Raw genomic sequence first — 14198 nt, forward strand, 5'->3', positions numbered from 1 at the left:
TACACACTTAAACATCTGTTTTCAAGTTAAGCACCTTGCAAGTTGTTCTATTTCTTTTCTCGTGGGTTTCCCGTTGATCTATATATTTTTTTAAATGCACTATCCTCCAAGGAGAGTTTTAAAGTGCTTCCGCAGTACCTTCACAAAGAGACTATTTTGGTTTACATCCAAATTTCTTGAATAAAACTCCAAATGTTTTTATTTTAGACAAACAGATTAAGACCAGGCTTGGTTTTTGTTTTAGTACCCTAATGCTAATTTATTAGTAATGTAATGCTCGTTTTCCTCTGTACTTTATTAAAATAGGTTAATTTGGAAAAAAAACAAAGCAGTGAGAAATGTTTCGTAAAGCGCTTGTGCATACAGTTAATGATATTCATTGAATGTACATATGGTTTAAATATATAAGAATGCCATTTCAGTGGCACTGTGTTAGATGAATTTTGCCTTAGCTGTAACATGTGTAGATTAAAGACAACATGTCACATTGTCTTTACTCATGTGCTTAAAGTTGCTCTTCCTTCTGTCTGCCTTTCAGGAATTTTACCAAGATGGAAGTGGCCCAGAAAATGTTGGTGTATATAACCTCACGAAAGGCGTGAACAGATTTTGTCTCTCTAAACCAGGTACACATTCCTGGTAAAGTTTACTTTTAAGATTGTATGGTCAGTTCCTGGCTTTGGAACTGATTAAATGCCTTTCGAGTCTTTCTCTCCATTCCTTGCTGCTACAATATTATGCAAAATTTATACTGAAGCTGTTGCAGCAGCAATGCTGAGAAACGTGGGAACACAGGAGCAGGAGTAGGCCATTCAGCCGCTCGAGCCTGCTCCACCATTCAACTAGATCATGGTTGGTGGTCTACCTCAATGCCATTTTCCCACACTATGCCCATATCCCTTGATGTCATTGGTATGTAGAAATTTATCAATCCCTGCCTTGAAGATACTCAATGACTGAGCTTCCACAGCTCTCTGCGATAGAAAATTCCAAAGATTCACAACCTTCTCAGTGAAGAAATTCCTGCTCATCTCAGTGCTAAATGTCTTGCTCGTTATTTTGAGACTTTGTCCCCTGGTTCCAGATCCCTCAGCCTGGGGAAACATTATTTCTGCATCTACCCTGTCTAGGCCCTTAAGAATTTTGTAAGTTTCAATGAGATCACCACCTCTCATTCTTATAAACCCTAGAGAATACAGGCCCAGTCTCCTCAATTTCCCTTCATAGGACAACCCCACCATCCCAGAGATTAGTCTGGTGAACCTCTGCTGTACTTCCTCTATGGCAAGTATATCCTTCCTTGGGTATGGAGACTAAAACTGTACACAACACTCCAGGTGCAGTCTAACCAATGTTCTGTACAATTAAGGCAAGACATCTTTACTCCTGTACTCTTGTGATAAGGGCCAACTTGTCATTTGCCTTCCGAATTGCTTTCTGAACTTGCAGGTTAGCTTTCAATGACCTGTGAACAAGGACACCCAGGTCCCTTTGGATATCAACACTTCCCAATCTCTCAACATTTAAGAACTACTCTGCACCTCCATCCACCCGGCCAAAGTGGATAACCTTGCACTTATCTACATTATATTCCATCTACCATGTTCTTGCCCACTCACTCCTTGAAGCCACTTTGCATCCTCCTTGCAACTCACATTCCCACCTACTTTTGCGTCATCCGCAAACTTGGAAATATTACATTTGGTCCCCACATCCAACTCATTGATATATATTATGAACAGCTCTGTGGATCAAGCACTGATTCTCCTGGTACCCCACTAGTCACAGCCTGCTAACCTGAGAATGACCCCTTTATTCCTATTCTGTTTTCTGGCCATTAGCCAATTCTCAAACTGTGCTAGCATATTACCCCCAATCCCATGTGCTCTAATTGTGTTTACTAACCTCCTGTGTGGGACTTTACCAAAAGCCTTCTGAAAATCCAAATACACCACATTCACTGGTTGCCCCTGATTTATTCTGGTAGTAACATCCTCAAAAAAAAAACTCCAATAGGTTTGTCAAACATGATTTCCCTTTCATAAATCCAAGTTAACTCTCCCCAATCAGATCATTATTTTCTACATACCCAGTTATCACACCTTTAGTAATAAATCCTAGTATTTTCCCTACCACTGACGTCAGGCTAATAGGCCTGCAGTTCCCTGTTTTTTCTCTCCCTCCTTTCTTATATATTGTACCATTTACATAGAAAATCAGTCCAAGGTACTTCACAGAGGAAGAAGTCTTTGAAGGATCAGTAGAAGAGGTTAAAGAGATGTGTGGGAAGCACTGTAGAATGGCAGAGGGTTCTGAGGCGAGAGTAGAGCCAAAGTGATTAGAAGCTGTGCCACCAAAAATGGGGTAGAGCCAGCGGAGGTACAGGCTGTCTGTCTGCACTGACGTGGTTGAGGGAAGTAGTACCCTGCAGCACAGGAAGCATATGTATGGAAGCTGATGCATGTGGATTAGCTTACTGAAGAGCAGCATATGGAGGAGGGGACTAAGGATGAATTCTTTGGAAATTCCAGAATTGGCCATGTAGGATGAAAGAGAGAATTGTCGGAGATTCACTCTGTTAGAACGGGTGGGGGAAGGAACCATACATGAGCAGTGTCATAGAGTTGAACCATGGAGAAGATTGTGTGGCATTGTAGACCTTACCAAATGCTGCTACTTATGAACATCATTGTTGGAAGCAGGTTTAAAATATGAGTACAGTAATATAAGCATTAACTCATGATATAGGAATTCTGGCATTATTTTGAATTCAATAGTCCTAATCTAGTGCTAATTTATGAAAATAAAATACAACAGATTGCTTTGTCTTATTAAAATCTCTTGTTTTTATTTTTGAACTTTGTACTTTGAATATTTTTTCCTTCCCGTTCTGCTTATATTTTATTCTGGGCAAGTTATTTTCCTATTTGTAACCTATTGATTGCTATGCAGATTTGTTCCAGCTCAGTGCATATTCCTTACAGCTGATTGCCATAGATGCACATTTCCTAGAAAGGAGAAGGCAAACAAATCCAATCACTCAGTGTGCTTCTTATAAATCAAAATTTATCTGCTTTTTTTTCCCCTGAATTTCAATTCTCCAAGGCTCAAAATAATGTTTCTAACACAACATAAAAGATTACCTATTTCAGCTAACATGATTCAATTTAGATGTATAATTTAATTGCGCATTTTATTAATGTTTATATTTGGAGACCACAGTCTGTTAAAAACACAGGCTTGGAGTTGATTATTTTCTCAGTTGTCACTCAGTCAGCTGAAAGAAGTTACAATTTCACTTGCTGCGTAATTACCAGGAAACCATAGTTCAATTTGCACATCGGAAAATTACATTTTTAACTATGTCAGTTGAGGAATAAATGTTCGTCAGGGCACTAGGAGAAGTCTCTTGTTCCTCCTTGAATAGGGTATTTGAATCTTCTATGGCCGCCTGATAGGGTTAACTGGGACTCGATTTAGCACCTCGTCTGAAAGGTGCCATGTCCAACACTGCAGCGCGTTCTCTGTACTGCACTGAGCATTAGAAACATTGTGAGATGGAAATTTCGGAAGAGAAAGTGTACGAAATACTTCGTTCAACTTCCAAGAGAGATACTGAAAGACAGGTAGAGGAGAGTGATTAAGCTCATGTGCTTTATTTTGTTTGAATAAATTCTCCTCTCATCCATATTTATGGAAACAACATAAAACATGGGCTTTTAAATCTTTTTTTAACAATCACCTCCTTAAGAAATGTATGCATTATGAATTATTATGTATGCATTTTTTTTAAAGCTGCCAATAGATACCAATTTATTTACCAAGGACCAATTTTAAGGAAGATCTCTTGCAAACTTCTTCACTGAGTTCCTAATTTCTTCCAAATGCCAGGATCCCATCCCATCCCTTCCTGTGTAAGAAACTTTCAGCTCCTTTAGCCTAGTTCCGGCAAGCTATTTCAAACACTCTGCCCCGCGCAAAACATTTATCTCCAATCTGGTACTCATTGGGTCTCTGGTAATCATCAGCCCTGATAACACATTGGATATTACATGGACTAACATGCTGAAAGAAGAGATATGCCGAAGCTTTTTGTCTTGCACTCATCAGGACACTTCGCAAGAATACCAAAATAAGGGGAAAACATCAATTTATACTGTATGTGAAGAGAGTGCTGATTGGTTGGCAAGTGGACTCTGATGGTGACTGACAGTTAACTGTCAAGCATTGTTTGAAATTTAAACCAGGCAGCTTGACCCTGATTGGTCAAGGCATTGCCCTGAGGAATGAGGCAGTGAATGGCTGTCACTTATTTTGTTTAACTGAAACAGGTGCAATGTGTGTACATGTTCTTCCTGTCTGCAAAGAATAGTGTCCTGTGTATTAACATATGTAGCTTCCAGTACAGGCAAATGCGCCACACTGCAAGCCTGATTGACAATCTTAAATTGGTTGTCAGCGTAATTCTTAGCACACTGAGGATCATTTAGCAAAATTTGTTCATTCACAGAATCACATCTAATGTTGGACACTGTGTTTTGAATTTTGCAAGCACGGGTTGTTTGCGTACAGTCTGTACTTTGCCCATTGCGAACAGTGGCTGGGACATGCTATTTGACGTGATAGGCAGATCGTCTTTATGGCTTGATGGCAGCATCCTGTTAGTGGTGAAGAATGCTCATGTTGCAACTGCAGAAACAGCTAGCTTCACCTGTTGCTCAAATTTTTGAGAGATTTTTGCCCTTCCAGGGTAATCTGAGGTAGACTGGACACTTTTCAGGGCTGAAAGTGACAGCCATAGGCCCGTTCAAGGTGAGCAAATGGCCCGAGCCATTGCTCACCTTGCAAGCTTGATGCTGAAATAGGATGCATCAAAGGCATCCTGCAGAATAATGGCTACCCTGATCAGACAAACTCACGATTGGGCCTAAGTATTGGTAATTTTGCGAAGTGTCCTGATGAGTGCAAGATGAAAAGCTTAGGCATGTTGTGTTCTTTCAGCAATGCTCGCGTTCCGTACTACCAGACAACTATTTGTTATAAAGCAACGTGTTCTGTAACCAACTGTGAGAAATGGGAGAATTTCTGATTTTAAAAAAGTTGTTTCTGTTGTCAGGTGTCTATAAAGTGACTCCTCGTTCTTGCCATCAATTTGAACATGAATACTACATCTATGACACGTAAGTCTTTATGCCCTTTTCTTTCTTATGCAAAATCAGTGTATTAATGAACTGTCGCATTAGATCTGAAGAATGTCATTGTTATTTGCCTTTTAGAGCGGCTCCCACCATTCTCACCTTAACAGCTATCCGACATCGTGCACTTGGTGCTATTGTAACTGATAAATTGATGGATGTCACAGTTACCATCAGGTAAGAGTGACCAAATTCAAGTCTTGTCAAGCTATGTGATGTCTTAAACCCTTGCATTAAAAAATGTTCTTTCACATTGGAAAAATAATAATGGATATTTTATTGGCAGCTATATGGCTTTTCCTTGCATTACTGTTAATTGGAGCCAAATGTACAATGGTTCCTGTTTCATCAATCTGTTTCCATAATCTGTTTGCACCTGTGATCAATTAGCTGACTGAAACTACATAAATGTTGAGTAATTAAAATAAATTAAATTTTAAAAGAAAAATGTTTAGAGTATAGACAGTATAGACAGTAGTTCAAAAGGAAAGAGTAGTTTTGGCATTTTAGTATGGGCTTGGCATTTTGACATTTTTGCTGTGTAACTTGAGCTGAAAATTTGCATTGCCACTGGGCCAAAACTCTGGAACTCCTGAGCATGGTGTGAGTATCTTCACCACAAGGATTACATTGGTTCCAGAAGGCGACTCAGAACCACCATCACAAGGGGAACCAAGGATGGGCAAAAAATCTACAGCAGCTGATAGAGCCAGTTCTGAATTGTAAATGTCTCATCCAGAGCTTTATGATGGAAATGTCAGAAAGGAAATTCTCTCCTCTGCGATACACATTTTTCACCTCAATACCATAATTTTTATTGGTATTTCAACCAGTGCAATGAATGACTGTAGCTTCTTCTTAAGAATGTAAAGATTTAGAAATACAACCAGAAGATGCTGGAAAAGCATAGCCAGTTAATTAGGATCTGTATTGAGAAAAGACAGGATATGATGTTTTAGGCGTGTAACCTTACCAGACTAATGGTTAAGAGATGTTTAGAATTATGTCCTACCATATCGGTGTGACTACAAAATAAATTAATAAGCAGGAGTTAACAGTTGAATGTAATATCAGAAAGAGCTTTCAAGACTGAAGACAGCTTGGCATAATTGTAGGTAGCAAACCTGGTCATACTTTGAAGATTTTGCTGTAGACTCCAGCGCTTTGAACCATGGAAATCCATGGAGAACATGTGGGATTACGTGGGCCCAGTACAAGCCACCAAGCCAAATTTGCGTCCTGTTGGAAACAATAAGCCTTTGTCCAATTTCCATGATGGATAGAATTGCTGATGAAAAATCTTACTCAATGTGTACAATTTCCACTGATCATATTTGTTCTGTGTTATCCTATTAAACAAGCTGAAGGCCTGCCAGGACTTCTACTCTGTACAAAGCTTTTGTTTGGCAGGGCTTCCTAAACAATCGCATTTAATTTCGTTTGGGATTTTTTATGATTCGCAGGCTGTTTTGCATTATAAGAATTTGAAATTAGCATTTCTAAGATGGTTGCACAGATCAGTAATATATTTTGAGTTGGTGGCTACTCCTAATACACATTGCATGATTCAATTTTTGTTAAATAGTGGTACACCCAGACCATGCCTTGCTGAAGAGGTCTAGGTTAAGCCCTATCCACGAGGCCAGAAATGTCTGTTTCAGCGGTGCAGCAAGTATAAGTGAAGAGAACCAACTGCATTTTGAACAGTAATGCTCCAAAAGGCTCACCCTGTCCGATTCTCCAAACACTGAGACGTTACTTTTAATCAGGAGCATGCCTGAGACATGGAGATAGTTATGGCACAGAGTGGACCATTAAGCCTATCATGTCCTTGCTCGCTGAAAAAGGGTTATCCAGCTTAATCTCATCTCCCAGCCCTTGGCCTGTAGCCCTGTGGCAATGGCACCTTGAGTGCATACCCAAGTATCCTTTAAGTGCGATGAGAGTTTATCTCTTTACCACTGTTTCAGGCAGAGAGTTTGAAACCGGCATGAATAAAAAAAAATTACTCCTCAACTGCCCTCCGATCCTTCTACCAATTACTTAAATCTAATGCCCCGGTTGTTGACCTCCCTGCTAACAGAAACAAGTGCTTCCTATCCGTTTTATCTAGATCCTTCATTATTTTATTTACCTCAATTAAATCTCCCCTCAAATTTCTCTGTTCCAAAGAAAATAATCCCAACCAACCCAGTCTTGCCTTATAACTAAAATTCTTCATTCCTGGCAATATTCAAATAAATCTCTGCACCCTGACTAGTATGATCACATTCTTTCTGTAATGTGCAGTACCCTAGCTGTGGTCTAACTACTGTTTTATATGTTATAACATAATCTCCCTGCTCTTATATTGTATGCATCAGTCTATAAAGTAAATTATCCTGTACGCCTCCTTATCTACCTGACTTCCTACCTTCAGGGATCTGTGGACATGCTCTCCAAAGCCCTTTTGTCCCTCTGTTTTTCAGAATCTTGCCATTTATTGTGTATTCCCTTGTTTTGTGTGTCCTCCCCAAAGCACTACCTCACTCTTTGCTAGATTAAACTCCATTTTCTACTTTTCTGCCCACCTGATCAGTCCATTGATACCTTCCCACAGTCTGCAGCTTTCTTCCTCACGATTAAGCACGTGGCCAATTTTCGTATTACCTGCAAACTGCATTAAATCACTGACATATACCACAAGCAGCAAGGGACCCAGTATTGAGATCTGTGGAACCCCACTGGAAACAGCTTTTCAAAAGTAGTTGTTGCCATTGCCCTTTGCATCTTGCCACTGAGTCAATTTTAGATCCAACTTGCCGCTTCTTGCCCTGGGATCCCATGAGCTTTTACCTTTCTGGACAGTGTGCCACGTGGAACCATGTCAAAAGCTTTGCTAAAATCCATGTAGACAATAAGATTAGCACATTTCATATTGATGCTCAATGTTACCTCCTCGGCAAATAAATCAAGTTAGTCAGACACAACCTTCTCTTAATAAATCTGTGCTGCGTGTTCTTGTTTAATTTGTGCCTTTCTAAATGATGATATATGCAGTCCCTAAGAATTTTTTTCCAATAATTTTCCCACCACTGAGGTGAGGTTGACTGTCTTGCAATTATTTGGGCTGTCTCTTCCTCACTTTTCAAACATTGGTACAATGTTAGCAGCCCTCCAGCACCACACCTGTAGCCAGAGAGGATTTGAAAATGATGGCCAGAACCTCCGCTACTTTTTCCTTTGCTTACCTTAGAAACTTGGGATACATTTAGTCCGGACCTGGTGATTTATCCACTTTCAGGATGCTAACCATCTTAATATTTCCACTCTCACTATGTTTATCCCATCTGATATTTCACATTCATCCTCCTTAACTACAATGTCTGCTTCACACCCCCCTCTTTTCTGAAAACAGAAGAAAAGCATTCATTAAGTCCTATGCTCACTTCTTGCACCTGCACATACCTTTGAGGTCTCTTTCTTTAGTTATCATTTGGCTCTTTATCTATGAAACATCTTTGAGCCTCCCTTAATTTTATGTGCCAGCATTTTTTCATGCCCTCTCTTTGCTTTCACAATTTATTTTTTAATTTCACCCCTGCACTCTCTATGTTTCTTTAGGTTTTCAGCAGTATTGAGCTCTTGGCATCTGACCAAGCTTTCTTTTTTTGTTTGAACCTTATCCTACTTTCCGTATGCTGTTTGTGATTGGGGTGTGGGGAATGGGGCCTAGCTTTGTGAATCCCCACCCTTTTTCTATGTGGAGGCATATTTGTTCTGAACTCTCTTTATCTCCTTGAATGCCTCGCTTTGCACTGAGACGCATTTACTGACAAGTAGCTGTTTCTAGTCCACTTTTGCCAAATCAGATCTCAGCTTAGTAAAATTGGCCTTTCCCCAACTTAAAACTTTTACTCTTGGTCTATCTTTATCCTTTTCCATAACTACACTAAATCTAACTGAATTATGATTGCTACTGCTAAAATGCTCAGGACCTTCCACCTGTTCAGCTTAATTCCCTAAAACCAAGTCCTGAACTGCCCTTTCTCTTGGTTGTCTTGTTACTACTGGATATAAAAGTTCTCCCAAGTGCATTTTAAGAATTCTGTGCTTTCTCTGCCCTTTGCACTGAATTTATCCCTGTTACTATTAGGTTAGTTGAAATCTCCAACTTACTGCTCTGAGTGCTGATGATGTGCTGAAGGAGAAAGAAGCTGCTATGTGATCTTAGGTTCACCCTGATAACAGGTCTTTTTTACTCAGGCTAATTGTAATTTGTTCATATGAGCACTGCAGAGTACATCTTGATGATAAGACCAGCTTCTTACTGTATCAGTTTGTAGCATCCTTCAGTCAAGTGAACGGAAAGGGATGGAACTCTCTATCCACTTGACTGGAGAAACTCCTCACACTTGCTCCTGATTAAATTTTAAAGAGCAGTTGAGTAGGGAAGCCTTTGGGTAATGAAGTTCCTCTGGCTATACAGCCATTGGAGATACTAAGGATCTTCAGTAAATGCCGAGTTATTGCGTGTTGGAACTCAGTGAATACAGTGCTGCTTTGAAATAATTTAATTGCTTGCATTTCCAGTTGACTTCATTGTACTTCCTTTCCCTAGGTCTTCTATTGATAGTGAACCTGCTTTAGTCTTGGGACCTCTGAAATCACTTCAGGAGCAGCGTCAGGAGCAGCAGCTGGCAGAAATAGAGGCACGTAGACTAGAGCGCGAAAAGAAGGGCCAAAAGGAAGTGGAAGGAGAGCCTCCAGCCCAGGAAATTGTGGAGGAACTTGAGGGACCTTTTGTTTATGAATTTTCATACTGGGCAAGGTAAGCATACATGGTTATTAATGCATGATTTCTGAAGAGAAACAGTGTCGATGTATAAGCAGATTATTTAGTATTTTTATACATTTGTGTTATGATATCAATAGAGACCATTAGCTTTCAAAAATAAATTTGAATTTCTAGTGAATCACATGACAAGATTTCATGGTTTAAGACTTTTTTACTGTAACAAACAGACTAAAATCAACATTGACTAAATATTACTTAGTAAACAACTAATACATTAAACTACAGAACAAGTATATATAATAAAAGCAAGGACAGAATTTTTAGGCTGGTGGGCGGGCGTGCACCTGACCCGATCGGACGTGAAATCGTGTGAGGTATTTCGGTCGGGGGGCACGCGAAAGTCAGAAGTGCGCCCGCCGACAATTAAGAGGCCAATTAAGGTAATTAAAGGTGCAAATTGTCTCCAATTTTTTTGTGGTCCGTCCAACCTGACGGCTGGTGGACGAGTGAATCGGCCAGGGGGACTTAGCATTTTTCAAGAAACCTCAACCAAGGGCGGGATGAGGTTTCCGTTATTAAATGAAAGAAAAATGAAAATACATGGACAGCATTTTTATCATGTATATGTTAAGGTGAGTGATTGTGATGGCTTGTACATTTTTTTCCAGCTTTTAAAAACTTTATTCAGTGCTTTTCAGGTCTTCAGCTCCCTGAGGCAGCTCTCTGTCTTCAGGGAGTTTCCTGTCAGCGCTCGCCCGCCCGTGCCTGCACTGACGTCAGCGCCCGCCCTCTTCCCGCCCCCACCCTGGCAGCGCTGAGCTGATCAGTGCGTGTTAAGGTTGGGAGCCGATCGAGGTTGGTGGTCTATTCCCCGGCCGACCCCGGACCCACCCGCCGACCTAAAAATTCTGTCCCAAAATACTGCGGATGCTGGAAATCTGAAATTAAAGCAGAAAGTGCTGGAAAATCTCAGCAGGCCTGGCAGCACCTGTGGCAAGAGAAACAGAGTTAATGTTTTGAGTCCATATGACTCTTCTTCAGAGCTAAACAGAGCAATGTAATGGATTTTATACTGTTTAAAGGGGTGAAGCAGATGGAGCAAAATAGAAGATCAAGGATAGGTGGGAGCTAAGCAGAGGTTTGACTAAGATGTCACGGACACAAGATGAAGGGAGTATTAATGGTAGTGTTAAAGACTAAAGAAGGTGCTAATCGTGACATAAAGGTAAGGTAGCAGAATGTGTTAATAGAACAAGGGTCAGCAGTCTGCAAAAGCAAAACATAAGAACAAGTGATAGATGGCCCTTTGCGGGGGATGATGCTGGGGGAAAAAATTGGGTTAAAAAGATGTCAAAATGGAGGAGAGAGTTCATGATTTGTAGTTGTTGAACTCAATGTTAAGTCCAGAAAGCTGTAAAGTGCCTAATCAGAAGATGAAGTGCGATTCCTTCAGTTTGCGTTGGGCTTCACTGGAACATTGCAGCAGGGAAGGACGGACATGTGGGCATGAGAGCAGGGTGGTGAGTGGAAATGGCAAGCGACAGGAAGGCCTGGGTCATGCTTACAGACTGAGCGAAGGTGTTCCGCAAAGCAGTCACCCAGTCTGCGTTAAGTCTCCCCATTGTAGAGGAGACTGCATTGGGAGCAGCGAATACAATAGGCCAAATTGAAGGAGGTGCAAATGAAGCTTCACCTGAAAGGAATGTTTGGGGCCTTGGATGGTGAGGAGGGTGGAGGTAAAGGGGCAGGTGTAGCACCTTCTGCGATTGAAACATAGAAACATAGAAAATAGGAGCAGGAGTAGGTCATTCAAGCCTGCTCCGCCATCCAATATGATCATGCCTGAACTCCTATCTCACCGCCAAACTCCCGCACTCTCCCCATACCCCTTGACGCCTTTAGAGTCCAGAAATCTTATCTATTTCCTCCTTAAACATATTCAGTGACTTGGCCCCCACAGTCTTCTATGGTAGAGAATTCCACAGGTTCACCACGCTCTCAGTGAAGAAATTTCTCCTGATCTCAGTCCTAAATGGCCTACCCCATATGCTGAGATTGTGACCCCTTGTTCTAGATCCCCTAGCCAGAGGAAACATCATCCCTGCGTCCAGTCTGTCCAGCCCTGTCAGAGTTTTATATGTTTCAATGAGATCCCCTCTCATTGTTTTAAACTCCAGTGAATATGGACATAGTCGACCCAATCTATCCTCATATAACAATCCTGCCGTCCCAGGAATCAGTCTGGTGAACTTTCGCTGCACTTGCTCTATGCCAAGTATATGCTTTCTTAGGTAAGGAGACCAAGACTACACACAATACTTACCAAGGTGCTGTACAGCTGTGGTAAAACATCCTTGCTCCTGGACTCAAGTCCTCTCGCAATGAAGACCAACATACCATTTGCCTTCTTAACTGCTTGCTGTATCTGCATGCTTGCTTCCAGTGATTGGTGTACAAGGACACCCAGGGCCTCTTGTACATCAACATTTCCCAATCTATCACCATTTAAATAATACTCTGCCGTTTTGTTTTACCTACTGAAGTGGATAACTTCACACTTATCCACGTCATACTGCATCTGCCATGTATTTTCCTACTCACTCAACCTCTCTAAATAGCCTTGAAGCCTCTTAACATCCTCCTCACCACTCACATTCCCACTAAGTTTCGCGTCATCAGCAAACTTGGAAGTATTAGATTTGGTTCCCTCATTATTGATGGATATTGTGAATAGCAGGGGTCCAAGCACTGATCCCTGTGGTACCCCACTAGTCACTGCCTGCCACTCTGAAAAAGACCCATTTATTCCTACTCTCTCTTTCCTGTCTGCTAACCACTTCTCAATCCACCAAAGTGGAGAATGTGGGTATGGGAAGGCACCATGGGAAGGGGATGAGGAGTTGGGGGTGATGGGGGACTGGACCAGGGTGTCACGAAGGGAATGGTCCCTACAGAAAGTTGACAGCGTGGAGGTGAAGGGAAGATGTGTTTGGTGGTGGCATCGTGCTGGAGCTGACGGAAGTGGCAGAGGATGATCCTTTGAATGCAGAGGCTGGTGGGGTGAAAAGTGAGGACAAGGTGGACCCTATTATGGTCCTGGGAGGAAGAGGAAGATGTGAGGCAGAGGTGCGGGAGATGGGTCGGACACGGTTGAGGGCCCTGTCAACCACAGTGGGGGTGAATCCTCGGTTCAGGAAAAAGGAAGACATGTCAGAAGCGCTATTTTGGAAGGTAGCATCATCAGAACAGATGTGATGGAGATGGAGGAACTGGGAGAATGGGATGGAGTCCTTACAGGAAGCAGGGTGTGAGGAGCTGTAGTTGAGATAGCTGTGAGAGTCAGTGGCTTGAAATGAATATAGGTGGACAGTCTATCACCAGAAATGGAGACAGAGAGGTCAAGGGAGGGAAGCAAAGTGTTAGAGATGGACCATGTGAAGATGAGTGAGGGGTGGAAATTGGAAGCGAAATCAATAAATTTTTCCAGGCCCAGGCGAGAGCATGAAGCAGCACCGAAACAGTCATCGATGTACTGGAAGAAGAGTTGTGGGAGGGGGCCTGAGTAGGACTGGAACAAGGAAGGTTCCACATACCCAGCAAAAAGACAGACATAACTGGGGCCCATGCGGGTACCCATGTCTTTAGACAGCACCTTCCAAACCCACAACCACTACCATCTAGAAGGACAACAGCAGCAGATAGATGGGAACACCACCACCTGGAAGTTGCCCCCCAAGCCACTCACCATCCTGACTTGGAAATATACCACAGTTCTTTCACTGTTGCAGGATTAATCGGAAGTAAGGAAGACACGACCCCTTTTTTACGGCACTAGTTGCCATAAACCAGATAAGTTTAAAGGTCCAAAACAAAAATAAAAATACCTGGAAAAACTCAGCAGGTCTGGCAGCAGCTGCAAAGAGGAACACAGTTAACGTTTTGAGTCCGTATCACTCTTCAACAGAACTAAGTAAAAATAGAAAAGAGGTGAAATATAAGCTGGTTCAAAGGTCCAGCTGCTTTGAAAAGCCAGGGAGAAGATAAGTTTGTAAGATAAGTCGGCAAGGTTGTGGGGTGGGTCAGGTGGTCAGTGCGGGGAGGGTAAGGTGGTCAATGTGGCGGGGGGTGGTGGGGGGGGCGCAAAATCCTGGAACTCCCTAACTGCACTGGGGGTGCACCTACACCACGTGGACTGCAGCGGTTCAAGAAAGCAGCTCACCACCACC

The 14198-nt window shown here is 41.9% G+C and overlaps 1 protein-coding gene across 1 annotated transcript in view; it reads left to right on the forward strand.

Moving 5' to 3' along the window:
• nomo (nodal modulator) overlaps positions 1 to 14198 on the forward strand; it is a 63612-nt gene that overhangs the window by 29095 nt on the left and 20319 nt on the right. The window contains exons 16-19 of the mRNA XM_078559150.1: positions 539 to 626; positions 5117 to 5180; positions 5277 to 5372; positions 9796 to 10005. Of these exons, the coding sequence (XP_078415276.1) occupies positions 539 to 626; positions 5117 to 5180; positions 5277 to 5372; positions 9796 to 10005 (458 nt within the window). The remainder of the gene's footprint in view (positions 1 to 538; positions 627 to 5116; positions 5181 to 5276; positions 5373 to 9795; positions 10006 to 14198) is intronic.

The sequence above is a fragment of the Cetorhinus maximus genome, chromosome 15 (genome assembly GCF_964194155.1).
Source record: "Cetorhinus maximus chromosome 15, sCetMax3.hap1.1, whole genome shotgun sequence".
Classification (NCBI taxonomy): domain Eukaryota; kingdom Metazoa; phylum Chordata; class Chondrichthyes; order Lamniformes; family Cetorhinidae; genus Cetorhinus; species Cetorhinus maximus.